Below are 26,523 nucleotides of genomic sequence, written 5' to 3'. Positions count from 1 at the left end.
CACCCGCGGCGCGTGACGTGGCCCCGCCCCCTCCCCGCGCCGATTGGCTGCCACCCGCGGCGCGTGACGTGGCCCCGCCCCCTCCCCGCGCCGATTGGCTGCCACCCCCGGCACGCGGCGTGGCCCCGCCCCCTCCCCGCGCCGATTGGCTGCCACCCCTGGCACGCGGCGTGGCCCCGCCCCCTCCCCGGTATTTAACATCGCCACGTCCGGCCGCCCTTTGCCCTGCGCGTCACTTCCGGGCGGCGCGCCGCGTGCGCCTCACGATCCCGGGAACGCTCCCGATCCCCTGAGAGGCGCTTCGGGCAGGTAAGATGCCAGCCCTGCCCGCTCCAGCAGAGCCCGGCCCGGCTGCCGGCCGTGGGAGCTGTCTGTATTGCTTAGCGAGCCTTGAGGTGAAGCGTGCCTTGATGGGCTTTCGCTTTATCATGTGCTTTCTATTTAAAGGAATTTTATATGTCTAACAGGGTTGCTTTAAGTTTGACAACATAGGGTTTGGGCGCTATTTTTTGTAGAAATACTGTTGGCTAATATTRAGCAATGGTGTAAGTAATAGTGTAAGCACAATAAGCAATAATATACTAGCAACTRCTTCTATTTATTATTATTCATTATTAGTAGCAATAAGTGAATTGTGGCCTAATAAGCAAGGTGTTGATTACTGTTTTTATATACATATATTTACGGCTTAGACAAAGAGGTAGCAAGTTGTATTAATCTTCATAAGTAGCATTCAAAAAGTAAAAATGTTGGCCAAGCTTATGTGTGCTTTGCTCGTAGCTTTCTCTTTGATGACTGAAGCTGGTAATTTCAGCCACTGAATATAACAGAAGTTTAGGAAACTTACAGTTAATGCAGTTTTATGAATATATATGTTGTGCATTGCAGTGCCTTAAAAATTAATACTGCAATACTTAAGTGGAATGGTGCAGTACTAAAAAGTGCATATTTAGATGAGCCATTGCAACACTTCATTGTAGTCAAATGTGAAATCCATTTGGTTGTGAGTCTCTGTTTTGTTACTGACTAACTAGAGCAGCCTTCCAAAGTCTTTCTTACTTTGGGGGTGACTCTTTTTCACCTCAGTGTTTGTGAGGAACAAGCACAATAACTGCATGATTCATCTCCACTTTGTCATTTGTCCCAGAGCAGTACAAGTATGGCATCCATGGAAGAAAACTTTCCTCGAGGGGGCATCCAGAAGAAACCTGCAGAGGGAAAAACACCCAAGCCAAAGCTAGAGCGGGACAATTTGTTCGATGTATGTTGTTTGCATGCTCTTGATTACCTTCTCAGAGCTCTCTGCAGTCAGAATTTGACTGCAGCCCTCCCTACCTGTTACTTCTACAGTAAACTACAGCAGGGACTCCCAGAAATAAATCCACCTTCCTCCTGATCTCTGAAAGATCCCTGCTGTCTGTTGCATGGTGAATGTGATKAGTGAGAAAATTCAGTCAAAATTATTGATCAGGCTGTAGATTTTAAATTTTCCACAAGCATATTATCCCAGGGTGCTTCATGGTGGGCCTGGTGTTACTGGATACAGGCTAAGATTAGTCTTTCTGTTAGTAGAGTGTGGTGCAGATCTCTTGCACTACTCTTTTTCATTCTGGGGGTTCAGTTTTACTAATGATCAGTCTCAGCCCAAGGGAGATATTTTGGAAGACTTGCATGCAGACAATACAGCAGTTAGCAAGATGGTTCTCTTTTTCTCTCCAAATCAGTGGTTTTTTTTGTGGCAGCAGAGTTTGCAAAATTTGTCTCTGTCCAATTTTGTTTTTTAACCTGTGCTTGTAATCTGCTTTAGGTTCAACATGAAGAAAAATCCCAGAAAAGAAAAAGGAGCCAGAAAGATCAAGGGAAGCCAAAAAAATTCAAGGCAGACAAAACAGCTGCTGCTAAAGACAATGTTGTGAACATTGGACCACTCACAATTGAGGTTGGTGCATAAATGTTTGATTTTGTGTGCCTGTCTTTACCAGTAAAAAATGGCWTGTTCTTCCTCCCTAAACCTTTAAAATATATCAGTGATCCAGTACAAAACTTGATGCTTACCACCCTATTATCACTGGCTTGCCAAGATATCCATAGTATGCTATTTTTCTCTCTTTCCCAGGCACTCAGTGAGGGGATGCTTCTCCTTGGCTGTATAAAAGAGGTCAGTGACTACGAGCTCACCATCAGTTTGCCTAACGGGCTCTCTGGATTTGTGCCGGTCACGCAGATCAGCGATGCCTACAGCAAACTGCTGTCCAAGCAGGTGGCCCAAGGAGAGCTCCTGGAGGTGAGACCTGGGACTGGGGCTATGATTTGTGATTGGAGCCAGAGAGTACTGTTAGGACCTCAGAACCAACCTGAGGTCTTGCTCAGGAGCCTGACGTAGACTGACCCTRGTCTGAAATTGGATTTTCCAAGCAAACTTTGCAATTTCCTGATAGCGGATGATTGCTAGGGAAAAAAGAGGATGAAATAATCTATTGCCCTGTCTCTTTGGTGTCAGTGGCCCCTAAGTTTTCCCCRGGTGGGGTGAAATGTGGAATTAGCACTACCCCTTTGCTGTGGTGTTACTCCCTGCTGAAGAGGGAGGTGAGGTTAGGGTCACTGCTGGCTCTGTAGATGTTTCCTCAGCTTCAGTCTCCTGACTCCAGCCCACACTGTTTGTTTTTAAGGAAAGCCTCTCAGTCTTGCAGAGATGACATAGTGTCATCCCTGCCTCTCTATTGAGATTCTGGYGTTTGTGGCATTTCCTGCTTGTTACTGTAGTGTTGACAGAGAAACAGGACTTTGCTATAGGATTTTGTTTCCAAAAGCTGCTTCAGTAACAAATTCTAGCCTTGTTCTGTTATTGAATATTGTAAACATTGTATGTTTCCCTCTTGATCATGTTGCTGGGCAGGAGTTGAGTTCGCTCCCAGACCTTTATTCTCCGGGGACACTGGTCAGGTGCATTGTGACCAGCATTGAGAAGAGTGACRATGGACATCGCAGTGTCAAGTTATCAATTGACCCCAAGAAGGTCAATAAGGGCCTGAGCTCTACAGCACTAGCAGCAGGCATGGTACGTTCTCTGGGTCTGTCACAGCCTTCCTGGGCTTTTGCATGGTGCATGGAGGAACATTTCAGTTTGTCCTTACATGGCATCAGAGCAGAATGTGGAGCTGCTYCCACCGTAGACAAGACCTGTGAGGAGAGGGTGGGTTTAGTTCTTGTCTCCASGTTGTCATTCATGAAATTAATTCACCTTATTCTGTTTCAATATGGCCGAGTTATTTAATGATTTCTTTCTGAGTAGGTTTCTTCATTAATTTTTACAGAGAGTAATACATAGCATGCCTTGCAGAGGTGCTTGGTTGTTTATGTTTTGTGTTTTCAGCTGTATGATTGTATGAACCTGCTATATTTGAGCATCACAATTATTTTCCTACTGGTTTGTGTGCTCCATATGTGCATAGTTGGGTAAGGGTAGAGTTAAGACCTCACTGCTAGGTGAGCTGTGTAGTAAGAAAGAATGTAACATTATTGCTACTGCTCTGAAAAGCTCAGTTCTCTGTCCATACATAATAAGAGCATAGTTGGGTGGGGAATCTGTTACCACATGTTCTTTCTTTGAAGACCCAGCTGTTTCATTACRTTACTGAGTTGCAGTGCTTCCCCCCCAACAGCTGCTCTCTGGCTCTGTGTCTAGTCTGGAAGACCATGGCTACCTCATAGATATTGGTGTGGTAGGGACTCATGCTTTCCTGCCTCATCAGAAAGCCAAGAATTACATCAAAGCAGTTAAGAAAGGTAAGAAGTAGTGCAGAAGGATCTGCTGGGTTAAAATGGAGGTGCAGAATAACAGGGATTAAAGTTCATTATATCTGTGGTGTTGGTGCACCTTGGTAGGATTGGGTCAAGGTGGAGTCTTTGCAGGTTGTTGCCAACAGCAGTTTTGTGGCTGGTCTGCAACAAGCCTTTGTTTCAGCCTGTGATCTGACAGACTGTGTTACTATTCCAAGCCCTGCTGGCAGTAAACTTCACTTAGATTGAGAGGGAACTGTAAAAGCTTTGGAAAGAGTGGGATGGAATCCTCAMTGTTCCTGGTAGAAGTTTTATGCTGTGACTTGTCTTTGTAGGGCCTGACTTGAGAATAGGCCAGAGCCTGAACTGCCTCATTGTGGAAGTGAAGAATGAGGGCAGGGCAGTCTGCGTGTCCATCGATCGATCAGAGGTGGCTGCATCCACTGCCACAGAGCGACAGAACTGGACACTCTCTAATTTATTGCCAGGSCTGGTTGTGAAAGCTCGAGTGCAGAAGGTAAGCTCTGGCTTGGGTTTCTTTTGTTGGGCTGGTTTCTTTTGAACCTTATTGAAAGCAGGAAACAGGTGAAGCAGAGATGGGAGTTTATGCCCTGGAAAATTTCTACTTGGTCTCAATTACATAGCATAGCAAACATTATCTGCTAGACACTGCCTCCACCACATTCACCTGCAGCCTGATCTCTGTTCTGGCTGCGATCCCCTGAGTACAAAAGCTTCAGCCTGAAGTTGGTGATGAAGTTTGAATCAATAGGATTCATTTTGAGCTTTCTGGCCTTTTCTTAGGTAAAGTGTTCAACAGTATAGAAGTAGTCTTCAGAGTATACACAGCATTATCAAAAAACTAAAGGACTGTTTTTTCAGGACAATGTGCAAAGCAGAATTGTTAGTAGTTTTTCTTTCTGTTGTGATGTGCATGTTGATTAACACTGACAGTGCCATTTTTAAAATTGTGAGAGTTGCTTTCTGTGCTGCATGAAAACTTACTACAAAGAAGTTTTTTTGGCATCTTTTCCTTTCCCTTCCTAGGTGGCCCCACTTGGGATGAAACTGTCATTTCTGTCTTACTTCACTGGCGTTGTGGATTTCATGCACGTGGACCCAGAGAAATCCATGAATTATTCTCCAGATCAAGTGGTAAGGAGGGTGGAACATGCCTGAGTTGTTATGTTGCTTGCAACATGTCTTGTCTTCTCCAACATTTCTGTGGAATTATCTCTGAAATTCTGCTGCTGATAGCTCTCTTTCACACCCTTTACTTGAATTACTATTGTGACTGCTTTAAAGTTGTGATGAGCAAAGCCATTCCTGGAAGACTTGTGTGGGAAGCCTGAGAGATTTGCAAGGGATAGAAACATGACTTGTGTGGTCATGTTTCCCTCCCTGCATTGATACCAGACTAGTCTGTAAACAGCAGCCAAAAGCAAAAATCCCTCCTTGGCTAAGCTGTTAGAACCGGAGTGTCATCTTAGCAGCAATACTGGAAAAATGCCTATATGTGTACAGAGTTCAGSTGCCAAGCAGAATGTCTACAAGCATGAGTGAATGCCGTTCTCCTCTTTGGTTTAATGAGCACACTGTGTTCCCAGGTGAAGGCCTGTGTGCTGTCTGTACACCCCACGTCGAGGGCGGTGCGGCTCACGCTGCTCCCGTCCTTCCTGCACCCCGGGGGAGCCCCACGGCAGCTCCCCGAACAGCGCATGGGGGCAGTGCTGGAGGAGGCCACGGTCAAAGCCTTTTATAAGCAGTTTGGAGCTGTCTTCGAGCTTGATGATGGCACTCTTGCATTTGCACGTGTAAGTACGAGGCTCGTGGGGCAAGTCTTCCATATCTCTCTTAGCCTTCTGTGAAAGGGGTCTAGGAGGGTTTTGGTTTTTTACCTTTATCCTCTTTGTGAGACARTACTATGAAATTAAGACAGTGTGGGAGGTGTTTGTCAAATGATACATCCCCTTGTTTGAATTGAAATGTGGGAGGGTTGTGGAAGACCTGGTGAAACCTGCAAAAAACCAGATTTTTGAGATGCTGCCACTTTAACCCTAAGGCCCATACCAGTGCTTTCACTTTCCAAACACTAATTATAACTCCTTTTTTTTCTAGTTAAAACATCTTTCAAAAACCAGAAAATCCTTCAAACCTGCGGCATTTAAAGAAGGTTGCAAACATAAATGTCGGATCATTGACTACAGCCTGATGGATGAGATGTGTGTTGTATCTCTGAAGCAGTGAGTATGACAGACTGTTCACAGAACTGGTTGAAGAATTAGAAGGGTGTGTTTGAGAGTAGAAAATACTACACTGCTTTTTTGTAACTTGCCATTTGGAGTTTTTGACTTGTATCTATTTGGTTGTCTGGGCATCTTGCATGTATTCCCCATACTCTGTGCAATTGGGACACCATCAACATTGTTGGTGAGCTGAGGGACAGAGGCTAAATTARTTCTGCCACAATTGTGTCAAAGACCATGGCTCAGCAGGAAATCGAGCCTTGATCTTCCAGCTTATTTGTGTTATAAGCTCCCTCTTAGTACTTCCAATTTTGTCTTTAAGCAAAGCAGTAGGTGGGTTCTCCTTTCATGGGGCCATAATTGTGTGATTGTCACCTGGAATGGAGCCTTGTGAACCTCTGTGAAATTCATGTCCCAAGAGCTGTTTTGGGAGATAGGTCAGTTGTAGTAAAACACAGCTCTGGAGCTGTAGAACACTCAGGAATGTGTGGAAAAATGGATATTTGGGACAAACCAAAGAGGGGTCTGTCTCCTCTTATCCTGGATTTCCTTCAAACTGGCTGATGTGGCTTCTCTTTGTGTCTCTTCCCTAGTCAGGTTATTGAAGCACGGTTTCTGCAACACCAGGATATCCACACAGGTGACGTGGTACAGGTGAGTTCCTGAAGGACTCAGGCATGTTATATTTTAAGCAGTGGTCTAGACAATGTGCATTCCTTCTGCCTAATATGTGTGTTCAACTTCTRATTCAGCCTAGTGAGATGAGAAAGAGAAAAACCTTGTCTTGCAGGACTTGATCAATGGAATGCAATACTCCTCCCATTTTGCTTGTGTTTTTATTCATGATGTAGCCAAGGCAATCAAATTTTATCTATTGTCAGTCATTTATTTGTGGCCATGAATACATTTTTAGAAAGACCTGAGTAGAAGAAACTAAAACTTGCCTTGCAGTTTAAGTAAAAGTTCATATGAACCATCACATTGAGCTGATGGGCAGAAAGTTACTCAGTTATAATTTTATTATGTCTGAGTCATGGGTATATTGGATATGTCTCTGGAAGCAATTGTGGATTGCTGGAGTCARTAGGGATTTTGCAGAAGTAGTCTATGCTTAAAAGTACAACAACCTTCTGAAGTATATAGAAGTTTAAAGGGTTGGATTGGTTGGGTGGAGTGTAGGTTGGTCTAAAGGTTTTTTTTTTTGCATTTGATTAGATTTGGTGATAATAGGTGTTGTAGTCTCTTGGCTCTTACTTACTTACTTACTCTTACTTGTGCACAGTCTATTTTTCATGCTGAATTTACCAATTCTGTCCCCTATTTCTCATTCTAGGGTAAAGTGATTTCTCTAAAACCCATTGGGATGCAGGTGAAAGTGGCTGATGGGATTAGAGGACTCGTGCCATCCCTTCATCTCTCTGATGTGATCCTGAAGCAGCCTGAGAAGAAGTACAGCATAGGAGATGAAGTGAAGTGTCGGGTGAGAGCTGCCAGACAGGATCTTCAGCTGCTTTGCACTCTTCTGTTCYGAGTATTTAGCAGCTGGATTGATCAGACAAGGGCAGACAAGCTTTTTGARCCTTTTTATACTCCATTCTTGTAGGTACTAGAGTGCAATCCTGAAGGAAAGAAGCTGATCCTTACTCTCAAGAAAAGTCTTGTCCAGTCAAAGCTTCCAGTCCTTTCAAATTATGAAGATGCAAAACCAGGCCTGATCACACACGGCTTTGTAGTGTGTGCAAGGGAGTTTGGCTGCATCGTTAAGTTCTACAATGATGTCAAAGGTCTGGTACCCAAGAATGAGCTGAGCTCAGAGCCCATATCTTGTCCAGAGAAAGTCTTCTATGAAGGCCAGGTAATTAATTTACATCTGTTGTGCCGTGTGTTTGAATGCAAAAGAGAAATGTGCACTTGAGTTGGCTTCAACATGGGTTTTCCTCTGAGGAACCAGCTACACCAAGGGATGTTTATGTCCTTTCACTGTATTAATTATTTTTACTCCATGTAATGAACAGGGTAGGCTGTAAAAGGGGCAGCTCTTTGGGTATGTCACAGACTTGGCTGTGTTTCTAGGTTCCCTCTGTTCTGCAGGAGGCAACATTGTATGTGACTTAGATTTCAGTAGAAGTCTGGGGTTCTAGGCTGCAGTTTCTTCTAAGGAGGTTAAAACTCTTCATAGAATCAAAAGGATGATGTTYTCTGCTTCAAGGTTATTCTGGTTATCCAGTTGGTTTCAAATTACTGGCACTCTAGAAACCGTGTTATTCACCAAATTCTGATCTTTGTTGTGGACAAGCTTCTAGGCATCTCAGCCCTCTTCATTATTTTTTCTGGTGCTTTTCTTTTTCTTTAATCCTGTTATTTGTTGACTGGCTGAGGAGAAAGGTAATTTTCTAGTTGAGATTTCTGGCTGCAGATTGGGAGATTGGATTTTATTCYCAACTCTGCTACAGACCTGCTGCATACTTCTAGAAGATCATTTAATAATTATGTACTTCTGTTTTCCATCTGTGGGATCAGAAAGACATTTGTCTGTGGTTGAACTTGTTAAGTTCTAGTCGCTGGTTTGCTGTTCTCAGGTGTGAGAGAAAAGTTTACTGTGTATGTATTTCCCTGTCTTGTTTTGTAGGTGGTAGCAAACTGAGGAAGAGGGTCAGCTGAATTTAACTTTYGTTTTATGCTTTTTTTTGCTGCAGGTTCTTAAAGTAATGGTCTTAAAATGTGAACCTCAGCAGGAAAGACTCTTGTTGTCCTTCAGATTATCAAGCAAGCCTGGCCCTGYGGACAAACGGAAGTGTACTCCAAAGGAGAAACAGGAACTGAAGTATCAAATAGGAGAGGTATTGAATTCAATGATTAGTTCCTTTTTTGCCTTTCCTTGCTCATTTTCCCTATGATTTGGTATCACCTTGAAAAACTTTGCTTCAAGRAAGCTGATGGTGATCAGGAKCTAGCATTAAATGTGCATTTGTTACTGTATCATTGGCCTCCTGGATCAAAAATGGTATCTCTGTTTTCAGAGGTCAGGATAAAGGAGTTCCAGGAGAGTCCTTCTGGAGGTTCCAATTAATCYTCCCACTCCTGGGTGGAGTCCTTTTTTTTCTTTTCTGGATGCTGCTGATTTTCTTGCTCCAAAAGCAGCTGCTTTTGCTGCCCAGAAAAAGAAAACTTTAGAGAAATGTTTTGAAAKGTTTCCCTGTTTTTGCAATAAACAATTTCCAACTCCCTGCAGATATTGCTACTGCAGGAACAGGACAGWTCTTATTTTGATTAAATTATTTCCTTCACCTTCAAATGAAAAGTCACAACCAAGAGAATGTTTCTACCTCTTTATTTCTTTAGGAGCTGAGAATTATTTTTTATTTTACCCTCAGTGTTGGCATGCTTTTTAGCCCTGTTGATCTGAGAGATTTTCATGTATAACTGGGAGGCAGCATCAGATCCACTGCAGCACATTATTTGGTACCCTGTGCTCAAAAGAAATTACTTCAAAAACACTTGAAGTTTTATATCACTGTACTTGTTCTCTTTCCAGGTAGTTGATGTGAAAATCTTGAAGAAGAAAGATAATGGATTAGAAGTTTCTATCTTAGAAGATGAAGACAATGTGGTAGCCTGGATCCCTACGCTKCACCTGTCTGACTTCGTTGCTACCTCCAAGCTCCTGTGGCACTGTCTGCAAGAGGGAGATGTCCTGCCCCGAGTTWTGTATCTAAGTGACAAGGGAGAGCACATTGTATCCTTTGCTACTTCAACCAGGCAAACAAAGTGTGGGGAAGGAGGTATCTCTCAGGAATCCAGAGTATCTGCAAAGAATAGAAGATACTGTAGTTAGTGTGTTGAAGTGGAAGTGCTTGTCAAGCTAGTGATAGTTCAAAGAGTCATTATAACTGATGCTAGAAGTTGGRCTGAGCTGCTGTTAGAATCCCTTCAAATCCAGGCTTTGGTTGTGAGTTGACTTTTTCCCCAAGCTTCTGGGCTGTTAATAATGTCGCAACCTTARGAAAAGTTTTGCAATTTTTATATGAAAATTCTGAATTGAAATGTTAGGAAGTTGMTATTTCTTGAACTGTGAAGCAAGCATCTTTAAATCTGAGCAGTTTGAGATGTCASTTGCTAAAYTTTKGTCTTGAAAGATCAAGAMAKWMAKWMMKMMYWYMYWYWMWCTCKCAGCAAGTRCTTWAGCCAATGAATAGCAGCACTGAGAGATTTGCTTGGCATTGTGCTCTTTTCATTCACCTTTTCCCATTCTTAACTGGTTRTTCAGATCTTGAGCAGAAAGTCTGCAGTGATTTCTGCTGTACATGAGGAGCAAGTTGTGAGAAGCTTCTCTGAAATCCAGCCTGGCATGCTGTTGACTGGTTATGTGAGGAATGTGATGCCCTTTGGAGTGTTTGTGGAGTTCCCTTTTGGTGTGACAGGACTGGCACCCAAAGTGGTAAGCAAACACCTCCACTTCCATAAGCAGCAAGTGTGTGATCACTTGAAACATGGTTTTAGCAAGGGTACAATAACAAGGAGGGAGCAATTGGTCTGCAGGCCCTGCATTTGCACAGCCTCGTGCTGCAGGATAAAAGGGTTTAGGTTTGCCTTTTAAATCGCTTCCAGGACGAAATGAAGGACTTTATTCAAGTGGCTTCAACAAGAATTTATGTGACCTCAGTAATTCATTTTAATTGATGGGTTTTTCCTAGTCTTTGTTAATTTCTCTTTATGCATTTTCAYGAAGTCTTAACTCAAACCCTTATGAACATATCTGTGGGTGGTTGATCGGTACCAGGTGTCCTCAGTAACCTTTGCCCTCTGTTTCCTTTGCRCAGAGCATGAGTGACAAGTTTGTGACAGACACCAAGGACCATTTTGTGGTGGGACAGACTGTGATTGCAAAGGTTATGAGCATTGATGAGGAGAAGCAGCGTGTGCTCCTCAATCTGAAGGTGTCTGAGTGCAGCTCAGGAGATTCTGCTGCAGAGAGCTTTGCTGTCCTGAATCAGTATTTCAAGGAACTGAAAGAAATCAGGAACTTGTTGAGAAGAGGTAAAAGATTTACATGTTCTTCTAAAGGGTATTAAGTTAAAAAAAAAAGGGGCTCTAGAGAAGAATGARAGAAAGTCTGCTAAGCCTCTTGCATTGATTTGGGGTCAATTACTTGTGATAACTCAAACATAGTATTGATATGAGGAGGAGTTTGTTCAAATAGATTTGCCTACATGTATTACAAGTTCTCCAGCAGATTTTTCTCACATGCTGATTTTCTAGTGCTTTTATCAAATTCTGACTTTGTCTTTTTTTCTTATATTGGGTACTTTTAAATGTTTTGTTTCCTGTAATTGTGRAGTGATGGGTCTGCTTTGTGTTTTTAATGTTATTTTGCTTTCACTTATTTCTATCTGCAATGCTGGATGCCAGTGTTCCTATAACATTGGAAAATATTCTGTCCAAAATTATTMGGTACTTAATGTCACAAAAGTATTTCTACCTTGATTAACTCTTAGAATTTCCTTTGTATTTCTACAGATTCAGGAGTCTAGGCTTGTTTTTTCTTATGAAGGCAGGTGAATGCTTTGTATACCACTGAGTAAATGCAAAGACTTGTCTTTCTTTTGCAARGAAGCAACATAACTAAAACTGACTTCCTGCTTTTTCTCCCCTTTATTTAGGAGAGCCCAACATTTGTGAGTTGGTGCCTGGGAAGAGGCTGCATCTGATTGTGCAGGATGTGAGGGAGGATGGCTCAGCATTGTTCAGTGGCAACTCTGTCACAGGCCTGACTGTAACTGCCACCCGCTACCATTTGGGAGGTGAGGGTCTTTCCTTTGCTTGTGTTGGTTTTCAGTCTTGTACTTTGAAACCTCTCCCAAAATGGATTCTGCTGATGAGGAACTTAAAGGGAGAAGTCTGATCAGAGTAAGGATGGCCTTGAAGAGTAGTTTAGTTTCCCAGTGTCTTGCTGGCCCATTTGTGTGATTCAAAAAATATAATCCAAACCTTCCCGTACCCTTGTTAATACTGTAATTTTGGGCATCTAGTTTGTGCTCAGAGATCGTTAGTTGAACCATACTGTGTATAAAAAAGTATTACTACAAGCTGCAGCTTTCTTGTTTTTTTTCTTCTTCCTTTAGAGAGAGCATACTCCAACGAATATCTGAAATTGCTGTCAGTTTTTCCTAAAGAATTAGTGACTTTAAAACAGCGTTGCATTATCAGTGTTTTCCAATTCAAAAATTAAGAAAGGTGTCATATTGTGCAAAACCAAACTTGTATTKGCTGAAATAATGGATAAACCAGTGAAAACAAGATAAACTTCAGCAGGAGTAATAACCCCTGCACTTCTGTGTCAGAAGAGCTTCTTTTTTTTCCTTAGCAAYAGACAGACTGATAATAGTTTTGCTTAAGTGTTACAAAAATCTTTTTTCAAAACYTGTATTATCTTGACTTTGTTTTTAGTCCGTCTTATCTGCATTGTTTAAGAATTGTATCTTCCTAAAATCAACTTAGTCTTTCCATGAAAGCATCAGACATTTTTCCGAATAAAAAACTACTTTTTGTTTTTCCTCATTGCCATTAATGATGGAAAAATCTCTTCTTAAAGAGACTTACATAGTCAGTTTGGTACTGACTTGCCTCAGGTACAACAGTAATTAAGCAGTCATTGGCCTTCAGGAATTAAACCTTTCRTGTCGCTTCACTGTTACCAGGACATAATCTCATTCTCATTTGTAGACAAAAATATTGCTCCTGGTGTGAAAAGGAAGGCAGTGGTTCTTCATGTGGATGCCCTCACATCTGAGGTGCATGTTTCTCTTCGGGAGGARCTGTTTAAGCAAAGACCCAAGCGAGTGAGTATGCGTTCAGTTTTTAGGTTTGTGTGTTCCTGCCTCTCTGGCAAACTGTGGGTGATCAGTAGATTTTGAGGAGGCCTGTTTCCTCTTTCAGAACTGTGGGAGGCAGAGTAGAGGGAATCAAAATCTCAGCATAAGAAGTCAYTCTGTCTGTCCATTTCTGTCCAGCGGCTCCGAGAGAACTCCCAGCACTCTGCCATGGTGCAGCACATCACAGAGCACTTTGCCATCRTGGCTCTGCCAGAAACAGGCCAGCTGGCAGCTGTCCCCATCGCCTGCCACTTCAACGACACCTTCCGCTTCGACTCGGAGAAACTGAGGGTGGGACAGACTATCYCTGTGACCTTAAAAACAGTGAAGGAGAATGACCATGGAGTCTTGTTAGCAGTCCAAGGCCCAGCMAAGAAGAATGCTTTTGTAAGGGTGCGGAACGAATCAGAGACAGTATTAGAAGARATGCTTCCTGCTGTGAAACACTCGCTTTCCCCAGGGGATGTTGTYACTGGTACCGTGAAATCCGTCAAACCAACCCATGTCACTGTTGCTATTGATGACAAACTGATGGGTTCAATCCATGCATCCCGGATTCTGGATGAAGTGCCCATAGGCTCTTTTCCAACTTCTACTCTGAAAGCTGGACAGAAAGTGACTGCTCGAGTCATTGGAGGCAGAGATGTGAATACTCACAGGTTGGAAAACATGTGCATGGTATTGCTTCTGGGGGAATGCAAAGGGTGAAACAGTTTGTGTTYCAATTCTGGTCATCCAGGTTGTTCCCTCTGTCAACAGATGCTGTCACAGCTGCCTTTGCTGGAGTAGTTGAGGCCTGATAAAATCTGCTGCTATATTCTATCCCAAATCCAGCTTTCAGTGAATTAGCTTTCTACTTGTGTCATTGTATTTATCTTGAGTATAGACTGCAAGAAAAAAAGCTGTCTAAACTCTTAAGATCCAGTGAAAGCCTTAAATACAAGCAAGATTTGGCCCCAGGGACTAAGTTGGCTGGGGTATTTTGGTTACCCAAATTGCCACTGAAACAGCAATAAGAAGAACTGGAACTGGAAGGCTCTGACAGTTTTAGAGGGCTTGCACCTGGAGCTTTTTTTGTGCCAGTGCAGAGGGATTAAGTATGGATGACGGGGGCCTGGGGATATCATGAGAAACTTGGATCGTTTTTCTCTTCTTTAGGTACCTGCCCATCACCCATCCACACTTCACACAATCTATTCCAGAGCTCAGCATTCGACCAAGGTAAGTGTTGGCCTCTGTGCTGTCTGCACATGCTTTACAGACCTCGTATCCTTGGGTGTCCTGTCTCCTGTACATCCCATTTGTCAAGGAGCTAGCCATGAGCAAGGACCTCCACATSTATGCAGTAAGGCAAGGCCTCTTACTCTTTCTTTCACACAAACTTGGGTCCTGTAGCTGTGTTAAACAGTGTTCTCCTAGCACATGATTTGCTTTGAATGTCCTTTTGGCTTCAAGTTCTGCCAATCTGGACTCTGTCATGTCTATTCATGTCAGAAGGATTCCCTCTTATGATCCAGGAAGGAATTAATTCTTTGCAGAAAAATGCAGCTGGGGCCGGGTGAAAGACATTGTTGCAGTAGTACTAGCTCACCATATTCCCCTGGGTTTCTRACTTCCATCTTCATCAATAGGACCAAAGCTGTTTTACTGATGTSCTCTTTCTTTTGCAAACAGCGAAAAAGAAGGGGAATTCACAGCGATGTTGAACCTTAAAGAAGACAGTTCCCTCAAGAAACTTGAACTCTACAGTGTTGGACAGACAGTCACCTGTTTTGTAAGGAAGGTGAGGTCAGARTCTTCTTAGGAAGTGTGCTGGGGGAGGCAACAAGTGGGTGTGACCTCAGGGGCCTTGCTCAGGCCTGAACACTGACACTGCTGTGGTCTMCATTAACTGTGAGAGTGGCCCATGGCAAGTGCAGTGTGCTACAGGGAAAGTAGGGGAAGGAAACAAGTTTTCTGTATTTGATGCAGGCAAGTGGACTTGTCCTCTTTGACATGCCTGTTTGTTGCCAGCAGGCAAAATGGCCTTTGATTATGCCACCAACACAAAGTACACACGCTGCTGGTCCCCTGTGTGCACTTGCCTGTGAGCCACACCAATGTTACACGTGTAAGAATGGAATCCAAATCACCTTTTTTTCTTGGTGCAAAAGCCAAGGCTTAAAAATTTCTGCCAGGAAAAAAAAGAGTAATTTACCCTAAGGTGTCGTGCTCTCTTCTSTCATTATTTGTTGTCTTTTTAGTATAACATGCTCAAACATTGGCTGGAGGTGGATGTTGCCCCTGACATTCGAGGAAGAGTTCCTCACCTGCTGCTGTCTCTGAACACCAAGGTAAGACGCTGTCACTGGTGAACTACACCAGCCATTTTTTTTTTTTCTTTTCCATGCACATGGCCACAAGTAATGACTACAGACACTTCTGACACCCATGTGAACTCATAACCCATTGCTGTGCTCCTTGCTGACAAGCAAGTACTGTGCCTGTAGCTAGTTTRGCTCAGGATAGTAGAGCCATTGAAGCACTGCTGAGCTATCAGTCAATTGCACATCAAAGGTTGTGTGTAGAATGTGTAAAGGTTCATAGGGGAAACACTATAGTCACAGTTGTGCAAAGCTGCATTTCTGGAAATAAGTGGAAATGTSTCTTTTCTTTCAGGTCTTAAAACATCCGGAAAAGAACTTTAAAAATGGCCAGGCAATATCAGCTACCGTGACTGGAACAGATGCCAGTGAAACAAACCTCTGCTTGTCACTTACAGGTATTGTGGAGCCTTAACAGCATGACCCCACCAATGTGATGCTTTACACAAGAGTTGGGCCTGCATTGACCCCTCAGATGAAGCTGTTACATTCCAGAGCCAAGCTGTACCTCCCTGTAGAGCAGAACTAACCCCTGGGACCCTGACATAGATGTAGCAGCATTTAAGAGAAGTCAGACCTCTAGAATGAAGAATTGCTTTCTTAGTGTCTCAGACTGAAGCCCTTCTCTGAGCCCTTGTGAATATATTCCCTTCTAATCTCACACATTTTTCAACATTTCTCTGTTATACTGGATATTGGAATTGTGCAACTAAGGGACCTTGTCTGGGCTACCAAGGCAAACATTGCTGTGAACAGAGATTGCCYAGACTGCACCTTACCAAAAGTTTGTGGGTTTGATACGTAACTAGGCAACYAAAATCAGCTGCACTAACTTACTACCTCTATTGCTTCCTATTTTCAAGTATTATGAAGCCCTGTCCCTCCTTCAYCTTTTCCAGGAATTCAGTCACTGGAGCAGGACACCATCACAGTAGGCATGGTAACAAAAGTGACTCCACACATTGGTTTGACCATTGCACTGCCAGGTGGGAAGACTGGCAAAGTCAGCATCTTTCACCTGAATGATACTTACACAGAGGATCCTTTGGGGAACTTCAAAGTTGACAAGATTGTCAGGTCAGTAATTGTCTTCCTTGTTCYCTCAAGCTGCAAGCCTTAGAAATATCTTCCTTCGGTGACAGTCTTGTCCCTGCCATGAGGTAGTGCCAGACTGTAAGGTCAGTCTATGGCTAAATATTGATTCTGACTTCCCTTGTATATGTTTGGGTAAAAGTCTTATATTTTCTATTTGTGAAAAAGCCCCTTATCAGCTGCCTTCAAGGACTTCTGAGACTAGCTACTTTGTTAGCTAAGGTGCTGATGGGACTAAGGGTAGCCCGGTATCCCATCTCTGCAGTGGTTTCTGTGGCCTGTTTGGCAATTGAATTGTGTTTACATTTGTAATGCACAAGCATTCCCTGCTTCACATAGTCATTGGGAAAGTTGGAGACTGCAGCAAGGCCAAKTGATTCAGCTATAACAATCTTTTACTCTTTAGTACTGGCTGTAGAGAATKGGTAAATCAAGTAAACATGTTTCAAAAGTCCTTTATCTAGTTTTATCAACTATTGTGTCATGCTGATTTGGGTTAGACAGCGAGTGCTCCAAGGAACAGGGTGCTTTGTTTGTTTTTTTCTGGTGGTTAAAATACCTATTTTCTACCTRTGCCTTTTTTTAGCATGTAAAAAAGCTTTCTGTTTTCTCCCCATCCTCTGCCATGCAGATGTTACATCYTCTCCAATGAGAATGGCAAAATCCAGTTATCTCTCCGGGAATCCAGGTATGTGTGACCCCTCTAGTCTGTTGGTCTCTTACTAGTGAAAAAAATGATAATGAAATACAGTTGTTCATTTGGGCAGTCCGGTGAGAAGTGTTAAAAGAACAAAGAACTTTTTTTTTTTGTAAGGGGTGATACTTGTTCTTATTTTATGAAAGATTTTTTTTCCCCATCAGCAATCACTAAAGGGTCTGACACTTAACATAAAATTGCTCAAGTCAGTTAAGATTTAATTTCTGTCTGTCATAGTTTCTAGGCCTGCCTCATCTTTCTTTTTTCATTTGGGAYGAAAGGGGAAGTTCTACCATTGAAWTWSMAMSWSWWWSWSKTKRWAWTTCAATGTTCAGCTGCATTTTAACAGTTTTGATTAAATAACAGACTTATCCCTAATTGTCTCTTAAAACTGAGCCTYCTGCTTTGTCTTCCTTATGGAACAAAATTGCAGAAACCATGTGGAATTAAATGTCTTGCAAATCAGTGGGGAAAACACCAAGGAAATGCTGTGCAAAATTTCAAACAGCATTTTACTCTCCTCATTTCCATAGTGTCAGAGAAAGCCAGGCTGATGTGTTTGGCTGTTTGCAGCAGCATGTGTATTCCCTAATGCTATGCAGAGCTTGGCAGAGAGGCTGGTAGTCCATTAGTGCATTTGAATAAACTGAAGGGTATCTCTGATCCAATATGTTTTCCAGAGAGTACTAGCTGTTATTAATGCTGATCAATTTTCTGGTATCCAGAGCAAAATATGGATTATTCAAATGAGTGCTTTTACTTCTAACCTCTCATTTCTTTTAGGCTAAATCCAAAGAAAAACAGCAAGGTTGAAGATATTGAAATAACAAGTATTAAGGATGTTAAAAAAGGCCAGTTAGTGAGAGGCTATGTCAAATCAATCACTGCATCAGGTGTATTCTTTGGGTGAGTAGCCTGAGAAAATTACTCTGGCAAGTGATGTGTCTTGGAGAACTTCTTTTGAATGAAGGAAYGTGGAATCTTGTTTGGGGATGGTCTCTGGCATAATGTGAGGTTGTAAAATTAATTTCCTCCTGGGAATCAAGATGTTGTGGATACTGTCTTGAGTCTATGAAACTGAAGTAGGCAAAGTTAGTGTGAMACTTTATAGAACTGGTGGTGCCACAAATGAAGTCACTGCACTTYATTTTTCTTTCCCCCATCTTAGAATACTAATTTTTGATTTTCTTCCTCTTCTCAGCTTGTCCTCTTCTCTCCTGGGCCGAATCCTGTTCCAGAATGTTTCCCCTTACTTTGTACAGAAACACTCCTTATATGAAAARTACCTACCTGAGGGAAAACTGCTCACTGCCAAAGTGCTTAGGTAGGTCCAATATTCTTTAAAAGGGTCTGTGCATTAGTAGAAAGGAGAGGAAGGAGGAGGAGAATGGAAAGAGGGAGGATAAAAGACAGGAAGGTTTGAAAGAAGTTCAGATCCTTGCTGTCATTGTAAATGTTTGATTTCTTTTTCTTATTCTTCTGCCCTGCTACGCCTGGCAATGCACCACAGTGTAAATAGAAAAGAAAAACATATTGAGCTCTCTCTCCTGCCTGAGGACACYGGGATGCCAAGTGTCTTGCCTGAATCCCTAGGCCTACCACAATATGGAGCAGAGGAAGTGAAAAGAGAGGCAGRTGATGAGGAAAAAACAGAAGAGCCTAAGCTGAAGACAAAAAGAAGAAGAGGAAACTCTGAAAGTGGTCAGGTATGGGTGTGATTGCACAGGATGTGCTAAAGGACTTCATTGGTTCACATACTGAAGGGACTAGGAAGAGTCCATCTCATCCCAGAAGGATAACTCTCAGGAATTAAACAGACTAGGAAAAAAATTAAATTGCATTGGAGGTTACAAAGATCAAAAGCTATTCTTTTGGGTGGGAGCTAATAGGTAGCAGCCCAGTTGTGTTGCCTCTCTGTCTGGTCTTTGTAGGAGAGTGTGGGTTTATTCTCTGCTGTCTCTGTTACGGGAGGGAGTAGTGGGGGATGCTGTGCCAGGACACTGCCCTCTCTCTGCTGCYAGGCTCTTTACTTTGTGATCAGAATTGCTTTTAAGATCATCACAGTTTGCCCTCCACCATCCACTCATTTCCTGCTTGTTGCAGGTGGCAAAGCCAAAGAAGAGGAAGATCTCCCCAGCAGATGAAAATGACAGTGGAATCGAGGTGTACTACCGTGAGGAAGATGAGGATGATCAGGAAGAAGAGGCAGCTAAAAAGAAATCTAAGGTGAGAAATTTGGAGGAGAACCTGAGCCTGAAATGTCTTTCTAGCCCTATTTAGGTGTGTGAGTTTGACTTGAAAGATGGTAAGTATTACTGCTGCAGATAGGAGTGACACAAGCTGGTGTTTTTGTCATCTGAAAATGGCTTGAGGTGGATTGAACTTAAGTTACAGCAAAGCTGGTCACCAAGTTAATGTTTTTTGCTGCTGGGCTGTTTGCAAGTACAAGAAGTCAATAGTACTGTCCAGACACTTGCCACAAGCAAAGAGCAGTTGTCTGATCTCAGTTTAAGAACTTAAAACCCAGGGTATTTTCTGTCTTCCTCCAAAAAGGTAAAGAAGCCTGGTGAAGCTCCCAGGCTGCAAGTTTCCATGGGCTTCACCTGGGATGAAGACAGTGCAATGGATATACCTGTGCTGAATCAGAAGGAAGAGAGCTCAGAGAGCGAGGAGGAGGAGGACATGCAGTCCAAGGTACTGTGTAATTGTGTTGTCTACACTGGAGACACCACACTGGCTCTAACGTSATGTTTTTGTATTTGCATGTCTGTCTGCCCTGTAGCAAAGCCTTTTAACCYGAGGGAATGTCTTTGACAGCTGACACAGAACTTGTTCAGCTATTGTGAACACTGACTTTAGTACCAGATATCTCTGAAGCAGAGGAGAAAAGGCCCCATTTTAGCATGACTGCATGAAAAATAGGGTTTCTCATGTTGACACTCTTTAGAGTCAAACAAATGTTTTCATGAACATGAAATTTTTGTATTTAATGTTAGCTCTTGATTTTTACTCTCCCGAGTTTTATAAACTTACAGAAAAACCTGGAGATTAAAAACTTTTCAAATTACAGTCCTCTTATTTAGAAAAACACCAAGTATCAATCTTCTTTTATGCTATAACTTTAGAAGGGTTTTCCAGTGAGAGAAATTCAGCAAAATCAGAAACAAGTTCATTAACTCCTTTCATGTTTGCTCTACAGGATTTCCCCTGTCCCTCAAAWCTCAATTCTGTAAAGGCCATGCATRGYTGATACTTTAWTGTCCAAGGTAAMAAGGCAGAGAACTATGGCAYTGTYRCTTAYAAATTTAGAYCTGAGTCACCCTAGTGATCCAGCAACATGCCCCAGTTGTACACRGAGAGAAATTGTGTTGGATTTTTACAGAGTAAAGGAGGGTGGTGGTGAATATTGGCCTGGAGGGTAAAGGTGGAAGAATGAGATGGAAGGGTGAAGTGTGGATCCTGCATTTGGGGTGCCAGACCAAAGTATTTGGTCCCTCAACATATTTCATTAGAAAAAAAAGGATTAAATGTATTGCTGGTCTTCTTTGAGGTGTGAACTGTGTGAGATGGGGTGGTGTGTATCATTTTCATCCTGTCTTAAACAATTGGCCTCATCTCTTCTTGTGGAAACTGCTTAGCCTTGGACATACTGAGGTCTGGCAGTTCTTTAGCTGGACCTGCCTGTTACCCCATGAAGTGCCTGCCCTTCCTGATTCCTCCTGTTTTGTTCTTTCAACTAAAGAAACAAACAAAAAAGGAGAAGGAGCTGGAGAAGCAGAAGAAGGAGAAGGAGCTTTGCAAATTGGAGGCAGCTTTAATGGACCCGAATCGGCAGCCSCAGTCAGCAGATGACTTTGACCGCCTGGTGCTGGGCAGTCCCAACAGCTCCATCCTCTGGCTGCAGTACATGGCTTTCCACCTCCAGGCTACAGAGATTGAAAAGGCCAGAGCTGTGGCAGAGAGAGCACTTAAAACAATCAGTTTCAGGTAATAATGAGGCTCTGTAATKGGGCTCTGCTTTTCTTTGCCCCAGAGAATAAATCATGGGATAGCTGTGGTGAAAGTACAGTGGTAGTGCCAGTGTGTGTAAATTGTGTGGAGTAACAGAGTGTGTTTCAGTGAGCTCAGAAGGATTAAATGGTATCAGCTGTCAGCTGGCCCTTTGAAGGTCTGGCTTGGGTCATCACTGGTGTCTGACAGCAGACCTCCTGCAGCTCACGAGTGCAGGAACTCCTGAAGGTGTCACTGAGGGCACAGACATTCTTCTGGGCAATCAGAAGCATTTGGAAGAGCATAATGCCATCAGTGATGTTGTCCTTAAATTAAAACTTTAACAAACTGTGAAACTCTTATTGCTTTTGCCATAGGGCTGTACCTTAAATTATGTGCTTTCTTGACTCATCCTTCTGGTTTATAATTACAAACAACAGTGATAAAAAACTGTAGTGGGAATCAACTGCTGTGCTCTATGCCAAAAGTGGTGTTGCAGGGAGCAGTATGTCGTCTTTTTGTTCTGGAGGCCTGCTGCAAGTCAGTGAGTCTTGTAGGGTCATTTGCAAAAACCTGGTGAAGACTGGCAAAAGGCTAAATATTCTTGTTCACATTGTTTTAAGGGAGGAACAGGAGAAGCTGAATGTCTGGGTAGCTYTGCTGAACTTGGAGAACATGTATGGTACTGAGGAGACTCTGATGAAGGTCTTTGAGAGAGCTGTTCAATACAATGAACCTCTGAAAGTCTTCCAGCATCTGTGTGACATCTATGCCAGTTCGGAGAAGTACAAGGTGAGACAGTGCAAGCAGGTCCCTGGCATGTATTCCATTCAGTCCTGCCAGTAAACTGCAAATGCTAGCTGTGTGAGCTGAGAGCTGTCAGATGTTGGGCCTGTCCTGTTCTTAACTGGAATTAATGGTGATGATTGAAAGTAGGCAAGGATGCATTGATGTCTGCTTTTGTGTCATAAGTATTTAGAGATACCCAGCCTAAAAATAAGAGTTTCAAAGCTACAAGGCTTTRTTATGAATCTGATTGATCTAACACAGCTCTGCCCTTCCAGCAAGCAGAAGARTTGTACCAGACAATGCTGAAGCGTTTTCGTCAGGAGAAATCCATGTGGCTGAAATAYGCCTCTTTCCTCCTAAAGCAAGGCCAGGCTGAGGCTACACACAGGCTTCTGGAGCGTGCTCTCAAGGCTCTGCCCACCAAAGAACGTAAGCTYTCTCTGCCCCAGCCTTAATGTGGACCTTAATGTTGACATAAGATGGGCTGCTCTCTGGTATCTCTGCCTGTGACAGCATTTGTAGTAAGTGGAAAGTGCAGCCATCTGACTCTCAGGGGAGGGGATCTTCCAATCTGGGCATCACTGCTGAATCCACCAGTAACAGAATCTGCTGTGATGCACAAAAGCAGAGCACCTGAAGCACAGGCAGCTTTGAGTTTTAAAGCCCTCTAGAAAAGTTCACTTGGTCTAAGCCCAGGTTGTGGGGCTGCCCATGGGTGCTGCATGATATGTTATGAACATAAAAAAAAACCCTCTCTTTCCCACTGAGAGCTGAAATGGGAAGTGATCTGTGACCCTTATCTCCCATCACTTTGATCCCACCTTGGTCCAGAACCTCTTTACAGTGGAGCCTTTTTGTCTCTGGGTGGACCTGGTGCTGTCTGTGCCTACCTTTGTTCTGTGTCATTCTCACTCATATTAGTTCACATGGAAGAGAGTTGCTGTGATAGCCTAACATGTCATTACTTGTTCCAGATGTAGATGTCATTTCAAGGTTTGCACAGCTGGAGTTCCACTCTGGGGACACAGAACATGCCAGGGCACTCTTTGAGAGCATTCTCAGCAGCTATCCCAAACGGACAGATGTTTGGTCCATCTACATGGACATCATGATCAAGCATGGCAGCCAGAAGGAAGTGCGGTGAGTTGTGCAGCAGGTTGGGAAGGGGCAGAGCAAAGCTGAAAAGAGCAGAGGTAACCTCAGTGTGAAGTTGTATAGAGCTTCCCAGAGCAGAGCAAAAGGGATTTTTTCTTTTTCCTTTTCACAAAACTGGGGTGTGTGGAAATGCTTATCCTTGCTGGGACTGAGCAGACCCCCAAAGAGTTCCACAGGCCAGAGGGGAACTGATTTGTGAGTAGTGGCCTGCATGACAGAAAATAGAGGGCTTGTACTGAGGTTCTGTTTTTCTGCAGGGATTGCCTTTTTGCAGATTGTATCTGAAGGGTGAGATCAATCTTTAATAATCAGTCTTTTATATCTTGTAACATAAAAACGGAGAAACATTTTTTTTCCATCTTCGTTATTGACAGTTGACAAAGGAAATMATTTTCCACATCCACTTAATGAATGCATGGTCCATTGTCTGGATCTTTGTTTARGTTGATCAGCAGCCTTACAGTTTTGCAAGCAAGTAGAAAGCTTCTACTTTGAGATTTTGGCTAGTTGTCAGCAATCTCTTTCTTCAAGCACTGGCACTTTGCAGCAGTTTCCATTGAATGTTTGCCCTGACTTTCTACTCTTTGTTAAAACATAGGGTACAGGGCTTGTATTAAGTGCTGTCACTAATGCAATGATCTGAATCTCTTTGGTTTCTTGCAGGGACATCTTTGAGAGGGTCATACACCTAAGCTTGGCACCAAAGAAGATGAAATTCTTCTTCAAACGCTACCTGGATTATGAGAAGAAATTTGGTACAGAAGAAAGCGTCCTGGCTGTTAAAAGAGCAGCACTTGARTATGTGGAGACCAAGAGTTCCCTTGCTGACACCTAAGTGTGGTGCAAGTAAAAGCAGAGAGACTTGGCTTTCCATGCAGTGTGGGAACTGAGAGATGTGGAGTTCTGCTGGGACTGCCCAGGGACAGTGAGTTTCTGGAGAGTGTCTGTGATCAAACCGGCCTGGAAAGAACACACAATCAAATGAAAAGATTTGATAAATGTTTGCAGCTTTGTCCAGATGTTACAAATAACCCCAGTCTGTTGATTACATGTTTTTAAATACAGACTGTTTTATAATCAAAAGAAGCATCAGCCATACCTGTTTTACTTTCCTGGGGAAATGGTACAGTTATGACACACTGCTTTTAAGTACAGCAATGTCTTATAAATTGATTTCTCTCACTGTTAAGATGGCAGAGAAGATTCTTGCCTTTTGGATGAATTAACACTTCAAAAGATTTATCTCAGGTGCCTTTGTGCTCATAGAAATTTGCAGTGCAACACCAGATTGTGGCATAGTTGAAAGTGGAAGGAACCTCTTGATAAYCATCTGGTTCAAGCTCCTGCTCAAAGCAGGGATCAGTTAAAGACTAGGTTGCTCAGGTCCACTCCCAGTTTGGTTTTGATTTCCCAAGAATGGACACTTGACAACCTCTCTGGTCAACCATCTCTTGTTACAAGTTGCAAGAGATTGATCACAGAAAAAATTGTGATTTTTTAGTAGTCCTTGCCTCTTTAGAGAAATCACCAAAGCAAAAAAAAACGCTTTTTCTGTGCTGAAAATAAGTCATCCCAATCCAATCTTCTGCTTGGAAAAAGCCGAGTATCTTGGGTACTTTAATCTGTCACTGATGTCGGTGTCTTATGGTTCATATTCTTAACAATTCTATTTTCTTGTAACTTTCCACTGAGATTGTGAGTATGATCAGCCACATGTTTTACAGAGAACTCAAGRCAGGGGGAAAATCAGGGTCTGCCAAAAAGGCATGATTATTCAGTGTGGACACTAATGAGTGGATGCCCAGCTTTGAAATACTAAACTTGAAGAGTCTTACTCATTGTAGTACTCTACAAACCAAAACCAGAGCTCTGCAGGATCCAGCTATTCTGCCTCTGTGAATGCCCAATGTTGGCAAAGCTGGATGATTCAGCATTTATTTTATTCCCAAATCCGTTGGGATTGAAAAACACATAATTTCACTTCTTGCCCCCAGGGAGAGCAGGGTGCTGTACTTGGATTTTGTTTAATGGTCTTATAATGGAGGAGGCTGATTGCAACATCCAGTAGCAATGGCTGCTTTTTTGAAAGAACACAGCTTCAATGATGRTGGCTCTTTCTTTTGGTTTAATTAGTTGCATAATAGAACATGTAAATAAGCGTTGCAATAGAAACCAAGATCCCTTTGAGGTATTGTTTCTTCTTCTCTACTGGGGCTATTAGAGTCTCTGTGTAAGCAGGAAAAGTGAAAGACCTGTGTGTAATTCTCTGTACTGGAGGAACCTGGTTTGAACCCATCTTGCTGCTTGGAGCTGTGCCCTGTGGGCTGCTCTGTGATGGGGTGGTTGTCTTTGGAGGAAAGGCAGGGAGTGTGAGCTTGCAGCTTGTGTGATCCAGCTTGCCAGTAAGATGGGTGACTCGATTTCCCTCTTGGCATTTCAGTGAGAAATCTAACCTGGCTGCTTGTGCTTGTGTGTAAAGGCATGCGGGTTAATGTTCCTCACCCCACCATTGTCACTGGGGACACTGAGTGATAGGAACAGCAGGGATATTCCTGAAGGTGCTGATGTGCCAGGAGGGGCAGAAGCCTAGGGCTGTCTCAGTGGGGACCATACTCAGGGTGCCAGAGGAGAGGAGAAAAACCAAATCCCTGTGATTGCAGACAAAATTTCTGAGTGCGGTGTCTTGCTCCACTCCTTAGTGTTCRCTGTCTACTCAAACATGCCTCTGCAAAGAGGGAGGGAAAACAGACAAGCTGAACAAGCCCCTAGCCCATCCCAGCACGTGGAAAGAGGATGGATTTAATGTTGAAGAGAAGGCATGTAAACAGAGCAAAAGATGGTTTGTGCTCATGGTTTATATTTAGGATGAAAATCCACTTTTGAGCATTACGTGCCTTGCCCCTTTCCATCAAAGCAGGGAAGAGGAAGAAAAGGAACCAGAGTAGAGGTGCTTCAAAGGAATGAATAGGACTATCAAGGAGGAAGGCAAGGGAAATGAAGGAAGTAATGAAGGAAATCTGCTTTGTTTCAGCAAGATACCTCGTGTCTGCTGGCTGTGTGGGGGTGGCGTGCGTGTATGCATGTTCACACTGGAGGGCCAGTGAGAAGAAATGCAAATGAGCTCCCTTTCATCTCAAGTTAATGCAATTYCATTTAACTTCCATCTGATTATTTCTGTGGATTAGTTGATGGTGAGGCTGGGAGCCAAGCCTTCCCACAAATGCAAAGCAAATCTGTAGAGAGGCTGAACAGGGATCCTGGGATGCCTCGCCCATTAAGCGGTTTTCCAACCTCTTTATGTGAGGGAATACCCTCCAGCTCTTTCTTGCAAGATACTGTACTTGTAAAAAGCTTTCTAAATAATTTTCTCTCCTTTGCTGCAATTGTGTATCCTGATATACAAGATCTGTGCTACTCACTACAAGAATAACTTAAAAGCCATGTTGYTAGCTTGTAATATGTGGTAATACTTTAAAACATTCTAGGATGATTTGGATAGGAGAGAATCTGAATGTTTAATAGAAAGAAATATAAGTTCC

The 26,523-nt window shown here is 42.9% G+C and overlaps 1 protein-coding gene across 2 annotated transcripts; it reads left to right on the top strand.

Moving 5' to 3' along the window:
• The first annotated feature begins 236 nt into the window (after positions 1–236).
• PDCD11 (programmed cell death 11) lies at positions 237–26,439 on the top strand. 2 transcript variants are annotated; one of them, XM_057379550.1, is made up of 36 exons: positions 237–309; positions 1,153–1,261; positions 1,808–1,939; positions 2,117–2,284; positions 2,897–3,058; positions 3,663–3,786; positions 4,116–4,297; positions 4,828–4,935; positions 5,388–5,594; positions 5,899–6,023; positions 6,620–6,680; positions 7,360–7,506; positions 7,630–7,881; positions 8,723–8,866; positions 9,562–9,762; positions 10,294–10,464; positions 10,847–11,063; positions 11,687–11,827; positions 12,750–12,865; positions 13,037–13,557; positions 14,057–14,119; positions 14,573–14,681; positions 15,142–15,231; positions 15,557–15,659; positions 16,161–16,338; positions 16,985–17,041; positions 17,834–17,956; positions 18,252–18,374; positions 18,561–18,756; positions 19,154–19,276; positions 19,604–19,744; positions 20,793–21,037; positions 21,664–21,832; positions 22,105–22,258; positions 22,804–22,969; positions 23,648–26,439. In XM_057379550.1, the coding sequence occupies exons 2-36, from the start codon at positions 1,160–1,162 to the stop codon at positions 23,817–23,819; spliced, it is 5,493 nt and encodes a 1,830-aa protein (XP_057235533.1). In that variant the 5' UTR covers positions 237–309; positions 1,153–1,159; the 3' UTR covers positions 23,820–26,439. The 2 variants fall into 2 exon arrangements, with proteins under 2 accessions (XP_057235533.1, XP_057235525.1); XM_057379542.1 differs by having other exon boundaries at positions 1,148–1,261.
• Positions 26,440–26,523: the final 84 nt, after the last annotated feature.

Source organism: Malurus melanocephalus, unplaced genomic scaffold (assembly GCF_030028575.1).
Source record: "Malurus melanocephalus ecotype Western Australia unplaced genomic scaffold, MMel_1.1 scaffold_12, whole genome shotgun sequence".
In the NCBI taxonomy this organism is placed as follows: domain Eukaryota; kingdom Metazoa; phylum Chordata; class Aves; order Passeriformes; family Maluridae; genus Malurus; species Malurus melanocephalus.
The sequence above is the reverse complement of the archived record's forward strand: the minus strand, read 5'-3'. Positions and strand labels throughout refer to the sequence as shown.